General features: G+C 37.3%; 1 protein-coding gene across 1 annotated transcript in view; it reads left to right on the top strand.

The window, feature by feature from the left end:
- LOC139728551 (unconventional myosin-Id-like) overlaps positions 1 to 13,666 on the top strand; it is a 105,497-nt gene that overhangs the window by 78,985 nt on the left and 12,846 nt on the right. The window contains exons 16-17 of the mRNA XM_071639488.1: positions 1,408 to 1,552; positions 8,351 to 8,452. Coding sequence (XP_071495589.1) covers positions 1,408 to 1,552; positions 8,351 to 8,452 — 247 coding nt within the window. The remainder of the gene's footprint in view (positions 1 to 1,407; positions 1,553 to 8,350; positions 8,453 to 13,666) is intronic.

Here is a 13,666-nt window from a genome sequence, read left to right as displayed (position 1 = left end):
AGGTCACAGCATGGGTCAACAAACTTTTAGAGCCCAATGTTAAGTTTTTATGGCGCATTTCTATTATGGGTCATAACTTTTGATCCATAACTCCATTTGTGACTAAACTTGGATGGTAGATGTCCCTTGGGGAGTGGATGGTCACCACAAGGTCAATGGTCACAAGCATGGGTCAACGAACTTTTAGAGCCCAATGTTAAGTTTTTATGGCACGTTTCTATTATGGGTCATAACTTTTGATCCATAACTCCATTTGTGACCAAACTTGGATGGTAGATGTCCCTTGGGGAGTGGATGGTCACCACATGGTCAAAGGTCACAGGCAGGGGTCAACAAATTTTAGAGCCCAATGTTAAGTTTTTATGGCGCGTTTCTTTTATGGGTCATAACTTTTGATCCATAGGTCCGTTTGTGACCAAACTTGGATGGTAGATGTCCCTTGGGGAGTAGATGGTCACCACAAGGTCAAAGGTCACAGGCAGGGGTCAATGAACTTTAAGGGGCCCAATGTTAAGTTTTTATGGCACGTTTCTTTTTGCCATAGATTTTTACCCTTTTATATCTCTTTTTATCATTGTATATCTCTTTTTATCTGTTATATCCCATTCGCGTACAATTTCTTGTACGCGAATGGGCGAGACACATTATGGCACTTGTAGGCATGTGCACTGAAATGTATATGGTATTACACTATGAATTTATGGAAAACATTTTGATAAAAACAAATGACAAACGATACCAGGCAGTACACTGGTATTTTTTTTTTTTTTAGCGCAAATTGGTAGAATAAAAATGGTTTTCTTTGCAATGCTAGAACATTAGCGTTGGCTACTTTGCAACACATGTGAAAATATGAGACTGGAAAGCAGCACACAGTGAAATGTGGGCACATGCTAGTGATATTAAATGCGTTTGGGCATACACTTAACATTTAAACAAAAGGCTAACTTCATGCATTTGCAATGGTCTCAAACCATTATGGCTACTGTGGCACACTATTAAACTTTATGGAGCAATCTGAAAAATGCAATCTTGACTTAATACAATCATCAGAGCATTATGTCAAATACATTTAAAGCATACACTACAGTAATGGTGTCTACAAAAACAAAATAATATGAATATTAGGGCTTAACATTAGCAGTGGCCCAGGGCCCTAAAAATAGGTGTGAGTTCACCAAATTTATCTTTTGGTGGCCAATAGGCCAACAGAGATACAAAATGGAAGGTTTCTTTTGCTTTTATTTTGGCTCCTACATACCATTTTCAGCAAAAATAAAAAGAATAAAAAAATTACTGGCCCAAACAGACCACCAGTCAAATAGTTAGTGCAAAGCCCTGTTCATATATCATAAAATTGAATAATTTCAGAGCTTCTGTTTCATGGAACACTGTTTATGCCCGTAGATGGGTGGCAGCCAAAATCCTGAGAAATGTACCAAGAGAGGACTGGCCAGAGGTACGTCTAAAGTCAGCTTCCCAGGGAGCCCTTAATGGTCGACGTCCAAACTGGGGTCACAGACGCAAGTGGAAAGGAGACTACTTGGCTGACGTGAGTACATCATATTCCTTTAAGCCTACTCAGCCACTGTCTTGGATGGGCATTTTAAATTTCTTTCATCTTATGAACCATTTACTTTATATTCATCCATATTCCTTGTTGTACATTGTACATACATGTACATGCAGTTCTTATTACATTTATTATGTTTGGTGTGTCTTTATCTTTTTTTATATCACAAGATTTTCCTTGTAAATGCACATAATCCAGACTGTACTGACATTTTCTAATTGTCTTATAATTCTATACTTTTTTTAATGCCTACTACTGGAAAGAGAGGATTTTAAAACCCAGGATAATCCTGTAATGATTTTTTGAAAAAATTGAAAACGAGCAAGCCATGGAACGATCCACACAAATTGGCGTATGTTACAGGTGCACAACTCCAACTTTGGCAAGACAAACTACAGACTACTATGTTAGAGTGTTTCGAGATCAAAAGTGTAGAATAATTGTGACCCGCTGCAACAAAAGGGTCCTAAAGTCGCGCATGGTCGAAGCCATGAAAATCGAGTTTGGAATCAGAGCATCAAAATTGGTCAAAATTTATGATTTTCTGATTTTGACATATTATTGCAGTCTGACATGTCTTCTAACATCTGTCGAAATTTTGAAGCAAAACGATGTAAGGAAAGACCAAAAAATAGCATTTTTCTGGGCCATGTTTTTTTGCGTTTCAACGAAACAGAAACTGGTTCGAAAATTTGGATTGAGCGCCACAGATAGGCTCCGCCCCTAACAACGACCAGAGTGATCTCATTGGTCAGTTTGCTGCTTGCCGCTAACTGAAGCGTGAAGCTCGCACACTGCCCAGTCGACTGGTGCGTGCGGGCGGCGTGCGCTATGCCCAGCCGCTTCTCCTGGCATCCTGGTCACTGATTGGTCGGTGAGGAGATCACCGACGCTGTGTTTGAATGAGCATTTCGGAGGTTGCTAGGGCTTACCTTCTATTGTCCGGAGGTGAAAACTGATTTGCGTGTCCCTTGATCGCGATTGCGTGTCAAGGGAAACTTTTAAGGCGCTTTTCTCGAAACAGTGATTTCCCAGACATCTTGACATGCTCTCTTTAAAACATCGATATCTCCGCAGCCGATTATTTCTATAAGATGTGTTATATATCAATTTAAAGCAGATAGATTAGGAAATCATGTCATGCAATCTTCAAATAATCGACCTCGCCCGACTTTAGGATCATTTTGTTGTAGTGGGTCACAATTATTCATAGCACACAACTTTTATTCATTAATGAGAAGGGTCCTCCCCATTCAGCACTTTGGGGAGGTAAATGTTACATGATGATTGATTGTGCTCTTGTCATCATAATCTGCATGCAATTCACTCTAGAGCGGAAGATAGATGGATATTGCTGTGGCCTAATTTGTCAATTATTTATATTCACTTATTTAAAATTACATAGCAACCATGATTGGGTAGGCTCCAAGATTGTGGACTTCTTGTGAACCTTTAATTGCTAATAGTTCACATTTTTGTTGTCACACAACAGAAATTGTGTTATTACAGCATCATTTCACTAATTTCTTATGCATAATAATAATAATAATAATAATAATAATAATTGCATTTATATGGCGCTTCATATTGACATTTCTAAGCGCACTTTTGCTACTCATACAAATAGACTAGAAAACACAATAGCATTAACAAAATCAGCATTAACAGTAACAAAAGAAGAAGAAAGAAAAGAGAAGAAAAGGAAGAAAAATACATGTGATGCAATGGTACAATAATTGATAACTGTGTGTGCCTCCATTTTGACAGTTCTGCAGGCATACAAACAGGCACTTGAAACAGTAATTTGCATTTGATGGACAAGTCCTCTGCTGTCAGTTACTGAATTTCCTGCAGACCACATTAGCATTTAAATTCTTCAAGTGGAAAGTTGATGTAGTCTGGTCCTGTGACTGATTTAGATTTTGACTCTCACTGTGTCTGCTTCCTGTTTGTAATACAGTGTTTCTTGCCTGCAATGTATACCTATTGGTGGCATGGGTCATGGTGGCACCATGGCTTTGGTGGAAGAGACAGCTTCGGTTGATCTGGCATTTGACTTGTGTCAGGCATGGTTGTTGCGGTTGAATTCTCAGTTCTAAATGTTGGGCACAGAGGCATTGAATTCTTAGAAAGTGGTCCAGAGGAGCATTTTATGAAGCGTTTTGAAGCGTCATGAAGCAGTCCTGCAAGCTTTCCTGCCAGCTTGCAACAATCTTGCATAGTCTTGCAAGCATACATGACTGTACATCACAAAACCAACAAAAAGTTGCATTCCTTGATTTTGCGTGAGGGCTCAAAATAGGTGAAATTTGTCAACCTAATCAATCTTGAGTTTTTCATATTTTCTAAGAGAGCAATTTTTCTTCTACATTACACTAAAGTTCGGGATCATATAACAAATGGGAAATGATGTCTTCAGCAGATTCTCTAGAACACTTTTTTGTAAAATTGTGTAATTAGATTCGTCTTCAATAGAGGCCCCTTATCACTTCTTAAAAATCCTTTACACATTCTTCACTTTCACTTTTCACTTTTCAACAACTTTTTAGAGGATGGTGATCCTGCTTTGAAAGTTTGTATTAGTCATGGAGAGAATTTGTTAATAGAGTATGTACAATTTTGGCTTAATCTGATAATTCCTTTATTGTTGTTACTGTGGTGTTTTGTTTTGTTTTGTTTTGTTTTTGTCTCATCACTGCACAGCTAAGACAACATGTAAGATTAAGCGCTTGAATAGACTTTGTACTTCGGAGCCTCTTTTCTCAGTACACACTTTCCCAGTAGAGTGTGTGCCTTCTTTCCAACATTAAGAATCTGTCCTTAATTAAAAATCCATTTCTGGTGACGTTTTGTTGGTTTTGTGATGCAGGTGACCCGCTTTAACAAAAGAATCAAAAAGTCGGGGGAGGTAGATTTTCTTAAAATGACGTGACATTATTTCCTTACTCTTCCACTTTAATTTCATATATAGCACGACGCATGAAAGTACTCTGTTGTGGAGATATCAATGGTTTTAAGAGAGCATGTCGCGTGGTCTAGGAAATAAGCATTTCGAGAAAACCGCCTTCTAAGTTTTTTTCTGACGCAATTGTGCTCATGATGAAGTAACACAGTTTTCACCTCCTGATCATGATAATAGAAGGTACGCTCTTAGCAACTTGTTCATTCAAGCTTAGCACCAGTGGTCTATGCACCACCAATTAGTTACCACGTTTCTGTTCCGTTGAAAGGTCGAGAGAATCATGGCCCAGAAAAACACTGGTCTGATTTCTTGCTTTCCCTTCGACCAAATAGCTTCGAAATTTCAACAGATGATAGACAAAACATTAGACTTCAAAATTATGCCAAAAACAAAAATTTGATGGTTCTGACCGATTTTGATGATCTGACTTCAAACTCGATTTTCTCAGCTCAGCCATCAGTGACTTAAGGATCCTTTTGACATGGCGGGTCACAGTTAGAGTGCAAACAAGTAGCATAGTTTAAAAATTTGTCTTCACCAGCTTATTAAGATAACTTCAAGTTGAGGAAGAGAGGTTTCAGGTAACACCATGGGGTAACACCCGTATCCGGGCAATTACCCCCAGAGGGCAATTACCCCCCGGCCAAATACTGGTTAGTGGTAAGGTTAGAGTAAAGATTAGGGTTAGGGTTAGGTTTAGGGTTAGGAGTTTGGGTTAGGGTTAGGGTTAGGTTCAGGATTAGGATTAGGATTAGGGCCAGGGGAAGGGTGCGGGGTAATTGCCCAGGGGGTAATTGCCCTAGACCCGGTAACACCATGTCTTTGAAAGGACCATTGTCTCCCCTGCATTGTCTCCCCTGCACTTCTCTGTTGTCGGCATCGGCATCATCAACAGTTTTGTATAGGGGCCTACTCTTTCTAACTTACCAAAAGTTCAGTCATTCATTCAAGCTTATGGCACAGTGTGCCTGGTTGATTACTGTTTGCTGACTATTGGAGGCTCTTGGAGAAGTTTGGAGGAATGGGTTAAGAGAGGACTTTCAGGAAGAGGAGAGTGGAAGAGGGAAGTGACATAGGGAGAGTGCAATGTAAGATTTTTACAATGTAATGGCATGCTTTACACAATTAAAGCTTGAATTTCTGTAAAGGTGGTTTTCAATGAAACCAATCCAGGAATTGTTACCAAAAATTGTGCTGCGTTAGTTATGATGTGAATTTATTTTGCTCTCTTGTTATGTAAAAAGTATACATACATGAGCTTCACAGGTTTTTGACTCTTATTTTCTTTCTTTTTTTATTAAAGCAAGTGAATAGACAGTTGATGACATGAAAGCATCAAATGAATGCATGCCACCATAACTTGACAGGCTATGGATCAAATTGTAGGTCTTTTGAGACTTTTACTGTAAGAGTTCTCATTGTCCATGTGCAAAGGTTTTGAAGTGTACAATCAGTTGTCTGTTCTACAGTTGGCAGCAAAATTATTCAACCCCTCTCTTGCATTTTGGACACTCTAGCATAATGAATTACATTATAACTGCAGATTATTACTAAATCATACAAGTGGTGATCAGATATTTTGTTACAAGTAAATAACAGATCAGTAGCCTTTGATTTGCATATAGTTACAAACTTTGATCATTCATGCATAAAGAGATATGGTCCAGTGAGCACATTTATGGTCATTTTCAGTCCTTTCGATGATCACTGAAGCGTAACGTGAAATGCTTTGTTGAACATGGTTTGTTCACTCAATGTTTTGATAGGTGACACAATATGACTGAATTTGATGTAAGATTCTTAATATTTCAATTGGTATTTTTCATTGTACAAAAATATTTAAATGAACTAATTTCTAGTGAAAGTTGCCACCATAGAGTTTGTACCGAGGTTTAGCCATGATATTAATAATTCAAAGTTTAAGTTATGTCAAAATGAATATAACCCATTGAAATGCTAAGAGTTGTGTATAGTATGGCAAAATATTATTTAGAATTCAATAAAAACAAAACAAATTAATCATGATCATCAGACCATAACCAGTCATGCTTCAGTGATCACAGAAAGGTCTGAAATGACCATAATGTGCTCACTGGACCGTATCTCTTCATTCATGAATGATCAAAGTTTCTAACTACATATGCAAATCAAAGACTATTGATCGGGTAAGCATTTGTAATAAACTATCTGTTCACCACTTTCACGATTTAGTAAGTATAATGTATAATTCAATTTGCCAGAGTGTCCATAATGCAAGGGATTTGAATAATTCTGCTGCCAACTGTAAGTGACAAGGCTTGAGGGTAAAAGCTTCATATTTGCATATCACTATAGAAAACCAGTGATTTCTGGTATGGTAAAAGTCAGTGTAGTTATTGATGAAATAAATCCATGTATTGTTATCAATATGTTCTGAGTTAGTCCTGATGTGAATATATGTGACCGTGCATCACAAAACGCACAAAATGTCGCACCGCTTGATTTTACGTGAGGACTAAAAAAAAAGGTGAAATGGGTCAACTAAGTCAATCTTGACTTTTTCATATTTTCTTAAAGAAATATCCTTCTTCTACATTATTCTTTAATTTGGGATCATAACATCAATGGGAAAGTGTATTTTCAACAGTTATTCTGCAACCCTTTTTGGGGGAGAACAGAATGATCAGGTACGTCTTGGAGTCCCCTTTTTCATTTCTTAAACTCCTTTTTGTACACACTCCTCACTTTCAAGTCTTAATAACTTTTGAAAGGATAACACTACTGCTTTGAAAGTTGGCATTATCCATGGTCAGAATATGGTAATAGAGCATAATCAATTTCAAGTTAATCTGATAATTCCTTCATTGTTGTTGCTCCAGTGGTTTACATCCTGTTTTTTTGTCCCATTCATTGCACAGGTAGCACAGTTTGGTAAAGATTAAGCACTTGAATAGACAGACATATAGACTTTGTACTTCAGAGCCCTTTTTCTTGGTTCACACTTTTCCAGAGTGTGTGCTTTCTTTCCAATAATTAGATAAGTTTAGGAGAGTCCATTTCAATTGAGCTATACATCATTGTAAAGCTTAGAGTCTGCTCTTTCAGAATCTGCCCTTAACTAAAAATCCATGTCTGGCGACTTTTTGTGGGTTTTGTGATGGAGAGTCACATATATCAGCCTCCTATTATGTGAAAAAGTTTATATTTTTGAGCACTTGCTTGTCTGGGTTTTCAACTTCTAGTTTTCATGATTCCAGCAAGTGAATAAAAGTTGATAATATGAAAGCATCAAATTAATGCATACCACCATAACTTCACAGGCTATGAATCGAACTGTAGATATTTCAAGATTTTCATTATAAGAGTATCTCACTGTTCATGCACAATTCTTCCTTTTTCCTGACTTGAGCAAGTGAACTGAGGTACAGGACATGAAAGAGGAAACATGGATAGGGTGTAGTATAGTCCGTATTCATGAGGTCTTCATTGTTTCCTGCTGAAGGGAAGTAGAGAGCTGCCTGCACACCCCAAAGTTATAAACATCCCCCTTCAAAAATCCTCTGTATGCCCAGGAATACTTTAGGAGTTTTATAGGATTAAGTGTTTAAAAGCAAGGTGATTGTTTTGATGTGCAATGAATCACTCTGACTTATCAAGAAGAGTAACCATTACTGCTCCCTGTCTTTAACATGGCTTCTTGAAGAAATAACACAGAAGACAACAAATTAAAGAAGTGCTTCCAAGTGACATAAGTTTTGAGAAACAGTATCTTCTGTACCAATGCATTTGTACTTTTTACGAGATCTGGAAATATTGTAATATTCCCCATGTTTTAGATGGAAGAGAATTTTCAATCGCCAGTCTATGTGTCAATGTGTGGTCAGCTGAAGGTCAAGGACAAGTTCAGTGAAGTGCTGTTCTCCTCAATGATCTTGAAGGTGAGATATCACTCAGAGCTTAAAGGGGAAATCCAGTCCAAATATAAGTTAGACTGATAAGAAAGAGTAATATTACGAGTTCAACGTTATATACACTATTTTGATCGAAATTGGATGAAAAATAAGGAAGTTATGACATTTTGAAGTTTCGCTATTTTAGGGGAAACAGTTCTTGAACAGTCAATATGAATATGCAAATGGCAGAGTGAGCATGTCATCCCCTCACAACTTGCCATATAGTTTGTACATGAAATTTCGAAATTTCGAAATTTCCATTCAAACGCAATTATGCACGGGGCTCAAATCCTCATATGTCTAACTGATCACTATTCTTAAGTTATTCAACCAGGAATAACATCATGTTTCAGACTTCAATGACAGAAACATTGAATTTTTGTCATTTTTTTTTTTTTGTACACGACCAATGGAAAATTGTGAGGTTATAACATAGATCACTCATTTGCATATTCATATCCACTGTACAAGAGCATTTTTTTCCAGAAATTAGCAAAACTTCAAAATGTCATAACTTCCTTATTTTTCATCCAATTCTAGTCAAATTTTTACCGTTGAAGTCGTAAGATTTTACTCTTTTTTTCATTAGACTAACTTATATTTGGACTGGATTTCCCCTTTAAAGAAGAATGTATTGCGATAACATTTGTTAGCTTTACAAATCTGGATATAGGTATTCATTACACTGTACATCAGTTTTCAAATTCCATATAGGGTAATGCAAAATGGTTTACACATTCATACTGTGATGAAAGCAGAATTGTTTCATCCTGTATGTTCTTTTGATTCATGATTACCTCTCCATACTTCTACAGAGTTCAGGGAAATAAAAATGTGTTCAGGGTTAGTATTCTGAACACTGTTTTATCTCTGTTGTAACTTCTGTTGTAAGTCCATGAGTTACAACACCGCTAATAAACAGTTGTGAATTGGCATTCTGAGAACTGCTTTAACAGTGTTGTAAGTCATGAAAACCACACCCACTGCAATTATCATGGCCAATAGGAAATATTGTTAGAAGTAGCATCTAAAGACATTTCAACCAATAAGATTGCTCCCTTGGGCAAAAGCGTGTGCACGCCATGCTTGATTATGCATGTTTTAACAAGTGTTCATTCTCTGGCATGCACACAAACTATTAAATACAATTTTGTACAATAGCATGCCCAGGCAAAGAGAGCCCGAGATAAAACGTACCTACAGCAGAAGCTTAATATTTGTGTGGCGCTCCGACAAAATGAGTCATAAGTCGCACAGGGAGTTTTCCCATAATGAGCCGAAAATGAAGGGGAAGCACTGCTCGGGTCGAAATTTTTTTATGACGGATTTTGATTCCTTGATGTTTTATCTGTTTGTACAGAAAATTTCAGCGTGTAAAAATGAGTACAAGTGTCCCAAATCACAGTTTTTCTGAGACAAATTTTTTCGGTTACATTTTTTTCGAACGCTCGCCTTTGCGTTGCGTTTCGCACCTATTGTTCTTGCCCGATCGAGACTCCTCCTCCGTTGCTAGGGTGTATGCTAATGAGGCATTGCTCTTGACCCCATTGAAGACAAAACAAAGCATGGTGCGCGCGGCGGCGTCGGCGGCCAAGCGGCGAGGGCTTTAGAATTACGCAATAATAGTGAGCTGACCAAGGCCATCGATTGCATGACCAGCGAGTTTCGTTTGATACATGCAATCCATTTCATGAAGTGGTGATTGATGTGACGCACAAATCGCGCTGAAAAAAATTAATTCCAACGAACGATCACGCAAAATTTATGATACTTTATCTATGAGCTAATACATTGATCACAATATCGAACTTGAAACCTCTTTATGCGTGTGTGTACTTTTACAACGGTTATCAATTGGCCTCATTAATGAATTCATTCAAATAATCATTACTTTCGTTCCCTGGTATGTGACTTGCTGTTTAAAGTTCATCTCTGGAGATATAGTAGGGCCTAAGTTGTCAATCATTCTCGTTTTTATAAAGTCGACAATTCGTGTAATAATTCGCGAAATGTATGTAATGCGTACTATATTTCCCTGGTTAATAAAACTTTTTGCCCTATTTCTTATGATGGTTTGGGCCGTGGCGGCATGGAGAGAAATCGGAAGACAAACATTATTAATGCCCAAATAGCTCGTGTTCCCTTTGGAGGATATTCTGACTCTTGTCATCTGTGTATTTTTTAGAAGTAGGACCTATTTGAGAAAGGGACAGAAACCTGTGTCGCTACTCAAAAGTGTGCTTCTTCATTTTGTTTTGTTTTTTAATCAGAATGTTTGTAATGATAGCTGTTTGTCGTGTATTGCGTGTAGCTGACATGTGAGAGGTCAAGTTTGCAAAGAATTGGCTAACAGCTTTGCGAAGTAGCAGCGTTAATTGCCCATTGAATTGCGTATTGAGGAATTTCGAATGAAAGAACTCGGACGACACTGTTCACGCCCTAAACCCCGCATCAACGAAGCCTTAAACAATGAAGGGTAAACTTCCTGCTATCAAGGGGTGGATAATCACGCAACCAGTATTCTTTCTTCGCCATTGATAGCAGAATCAGTGACGGAATGGAGCAACAGTGTTGGAGGATCGGCATTATGTCTGCTAATTTGTAAAATAATTGTTCAGTCCCCTTTTGTGTTCAGAACCACAGTCAGGGATGCTAACTTACTCTATATCCTACAAGCTATCGTTACTATCTTAAAACGTGAATTTTATGAAAGGTTACAAGTGATCGCGGAATCAGTTCTTCTGCGTGACTCATGCAGGCTTTTATAATAGCATACCAAACTTAAATCGTTTACCTGTATAGAAAGGGCGGGGATACACACTTATCGCAATCATCCGGATCTGAGAGTGATGCACTCTATATCTACTTTTCTTCATCTTTCCCCCGACAAAGGCCATGGTAATTCAAAACAAACAAACAAACAAACAAGCACTTGCATCATATCAGAACATACAGAATTTTTGTGTTTCATATATGTATAGGTCATCTCTTGATGTATAGTAGGCGTTTGCTGTCGTTTTTACAACGTTTCCTAATAAATGCCTATACCGAAAACCCAACACAACATTTATCAAGGAGGGAAGCGAACTTAAATTTAGATATAACATACATGTAGTTTACAGGAATCAGACATGTAAATGAGGCGATCATACATCCGCACGGCCGATTGTAATCTCTTACTTTGATTATCAAACATGATCGCCTGTATTTACGTGCTTTTTTCTTATTTCTTGAACTTTGCCTCATTTTCTCTTCTTTTTTTCACAATTGCTCGAAACATTTAAAAATCGTAACACAATCTGCTATCCCACAACATAATATTCCATTTGATTTGTCACTTATTGTTGGTCGGGTGATGCCAAATGTTGGAATCTCGAGCGATGATACACGGCATTTTGTTTGTTGGTTTTCGTCTCATCGCTCAAAAGAATTTTGACTACGATTACAGAGGTATCATCTACAAGAACTGATGGTTTACAGAAGTGATCATCAATTCAGTAGGGATAAGTCAAGTCATGAATTCACTTTACCCATCATGTCTAATCGAACTATACGACATTGTTTGGGTAACCGCGCCTTTTTATTCTCATAGTTCAAACTTATTCTTGACATAATCAAAACAAATAATTCTTTATATACTTTCTCAAAATACTCGAAAGATGGCCTAAGTCAAAACTTTCTACAAAGATTGCATACGGCAATCTTTACTAGCCTAAACAAGTTTTCTAGAGCTATCAGTTCCCCCTATGACGATGACTTCGATTGCGTTTTGAACTTGTATCGAACTACTTTCAAAACAGCTATTACCTTTATAGTTTGATTAAAGAACCAGTCTTTTCAATTCATAACCAACATTCGTAATCGTAACCATACAGTAACATAATACTGCATGTCAATAAAAGTTGGAAAATGTAAATGCTATATTAGTAGCGCAAAATAAATGAGTAACGATTATCTTCATACATTCTAATTCCTAAGTGATGTCGCTACGAAAATGACACATGGTTTGACGACTGCTTCAAGCAAATTAAAAAAAAAAGGGAATGGAATATACTTCTAATGATAGTACCACGTCGTACAATGCATTTCACTGCATTTGGTAACGTTTGATTACGTTTCCGTGTGCTTTAGTATACGTACGGAAAATAAAAGGCAGATTGATGCTATTAACATGCTAACACACAACGCATTCAAAATGTTTTATGAAATACTGGCTGTGTACAATATAATGTTTTAGTATACGGTTTGAAACTTTTAATTTGCTAGTCCTTTATAAAGATATAAGCAGGGTTATTACATTATCAAGCAAAAATTAAAGTATGTAGGGATTCGGATTTGCGCAGAAGACTAACAGTGCTATATATGGCGATCGTTCGCAACAGAGACAATCCTCTTCAATAGGCAATGTAATTCTGTTTTCATGAATTGAGAGAGAAACGAAAAGAAGTCAACTTTTTAACTTCATTTTGCTTTCTCACCAATTGAACTTGATTTGATCTGCCACGCATGATCGCGGTGTGTTATATAAATTCTATTAAAATGTTATTTAATCGGCGTGCTTGTTTTCTATGCAGAATATCACAGGTAAGTTTAATTCATTGAAGTTCATAATGTTTGTACATATGGCGTGTTCGTTGTTTGGTATTTTCATAATTTTTTATAATACATAGTATATCATGTGTCCATTATCTGATTCTGTCCACGAAAATATGGCGACTGTTTAAATGCGGAGCATGTACTGGAAAACTGTAATGTCTCCTGCCAGTATAGACAAACTAATTTCGAGTCTATCCCCGCTTGAAATGGAAATGAAATTAAAAAAGAAAAACGAAGTTCGACTTTCAGCAGATTTCAACCGTTTTGTATAGTGCCTGATTCATGTAATGGACACAATTCATTAGCACATAAGCAATCACACAACTTTCGGGAATAGATGTACGGTGTGTCGATTGTATCTCATGGAAGAAAACTCGTCTCCTTGCCTGAATTTCAGCTTCTTCCTGTTCAAGCTTGCGTGAAAGAAATAGTTGAACATCAATCGCAATCATTAAGAGAGGCACATCCTTAAAAATAAGCACAGGAGTACTGAGACACACTACGAAATAAAAACGGGCCTTTTATCACTATTGACAACGCATGGCATTGAACTGCTTTTTTTTTCTTGGGGGAGGGGGGGCGGGGTTAATACAATTGATTATT

Source organism: Diadema antillarum, unplaced genomic scaffold (genome assembly GCF_040938485.1).
Source record: "Diadema antillarum isolate AM-2024a unplaced genomic scaffold, OU_Dant_1.0 seq00000183_RagTag, whole genome shotgun sequence".
NCBI classification, from domain to species: Eukaryota; Metazoa; Echinodermata; class Echinoidea; order Diadematoida; family Diadematidae; genus Diadema; species Diadema antillarum.
This window is presented reverse-complemented; position numbering and strand designations above follow the sequence as displayed.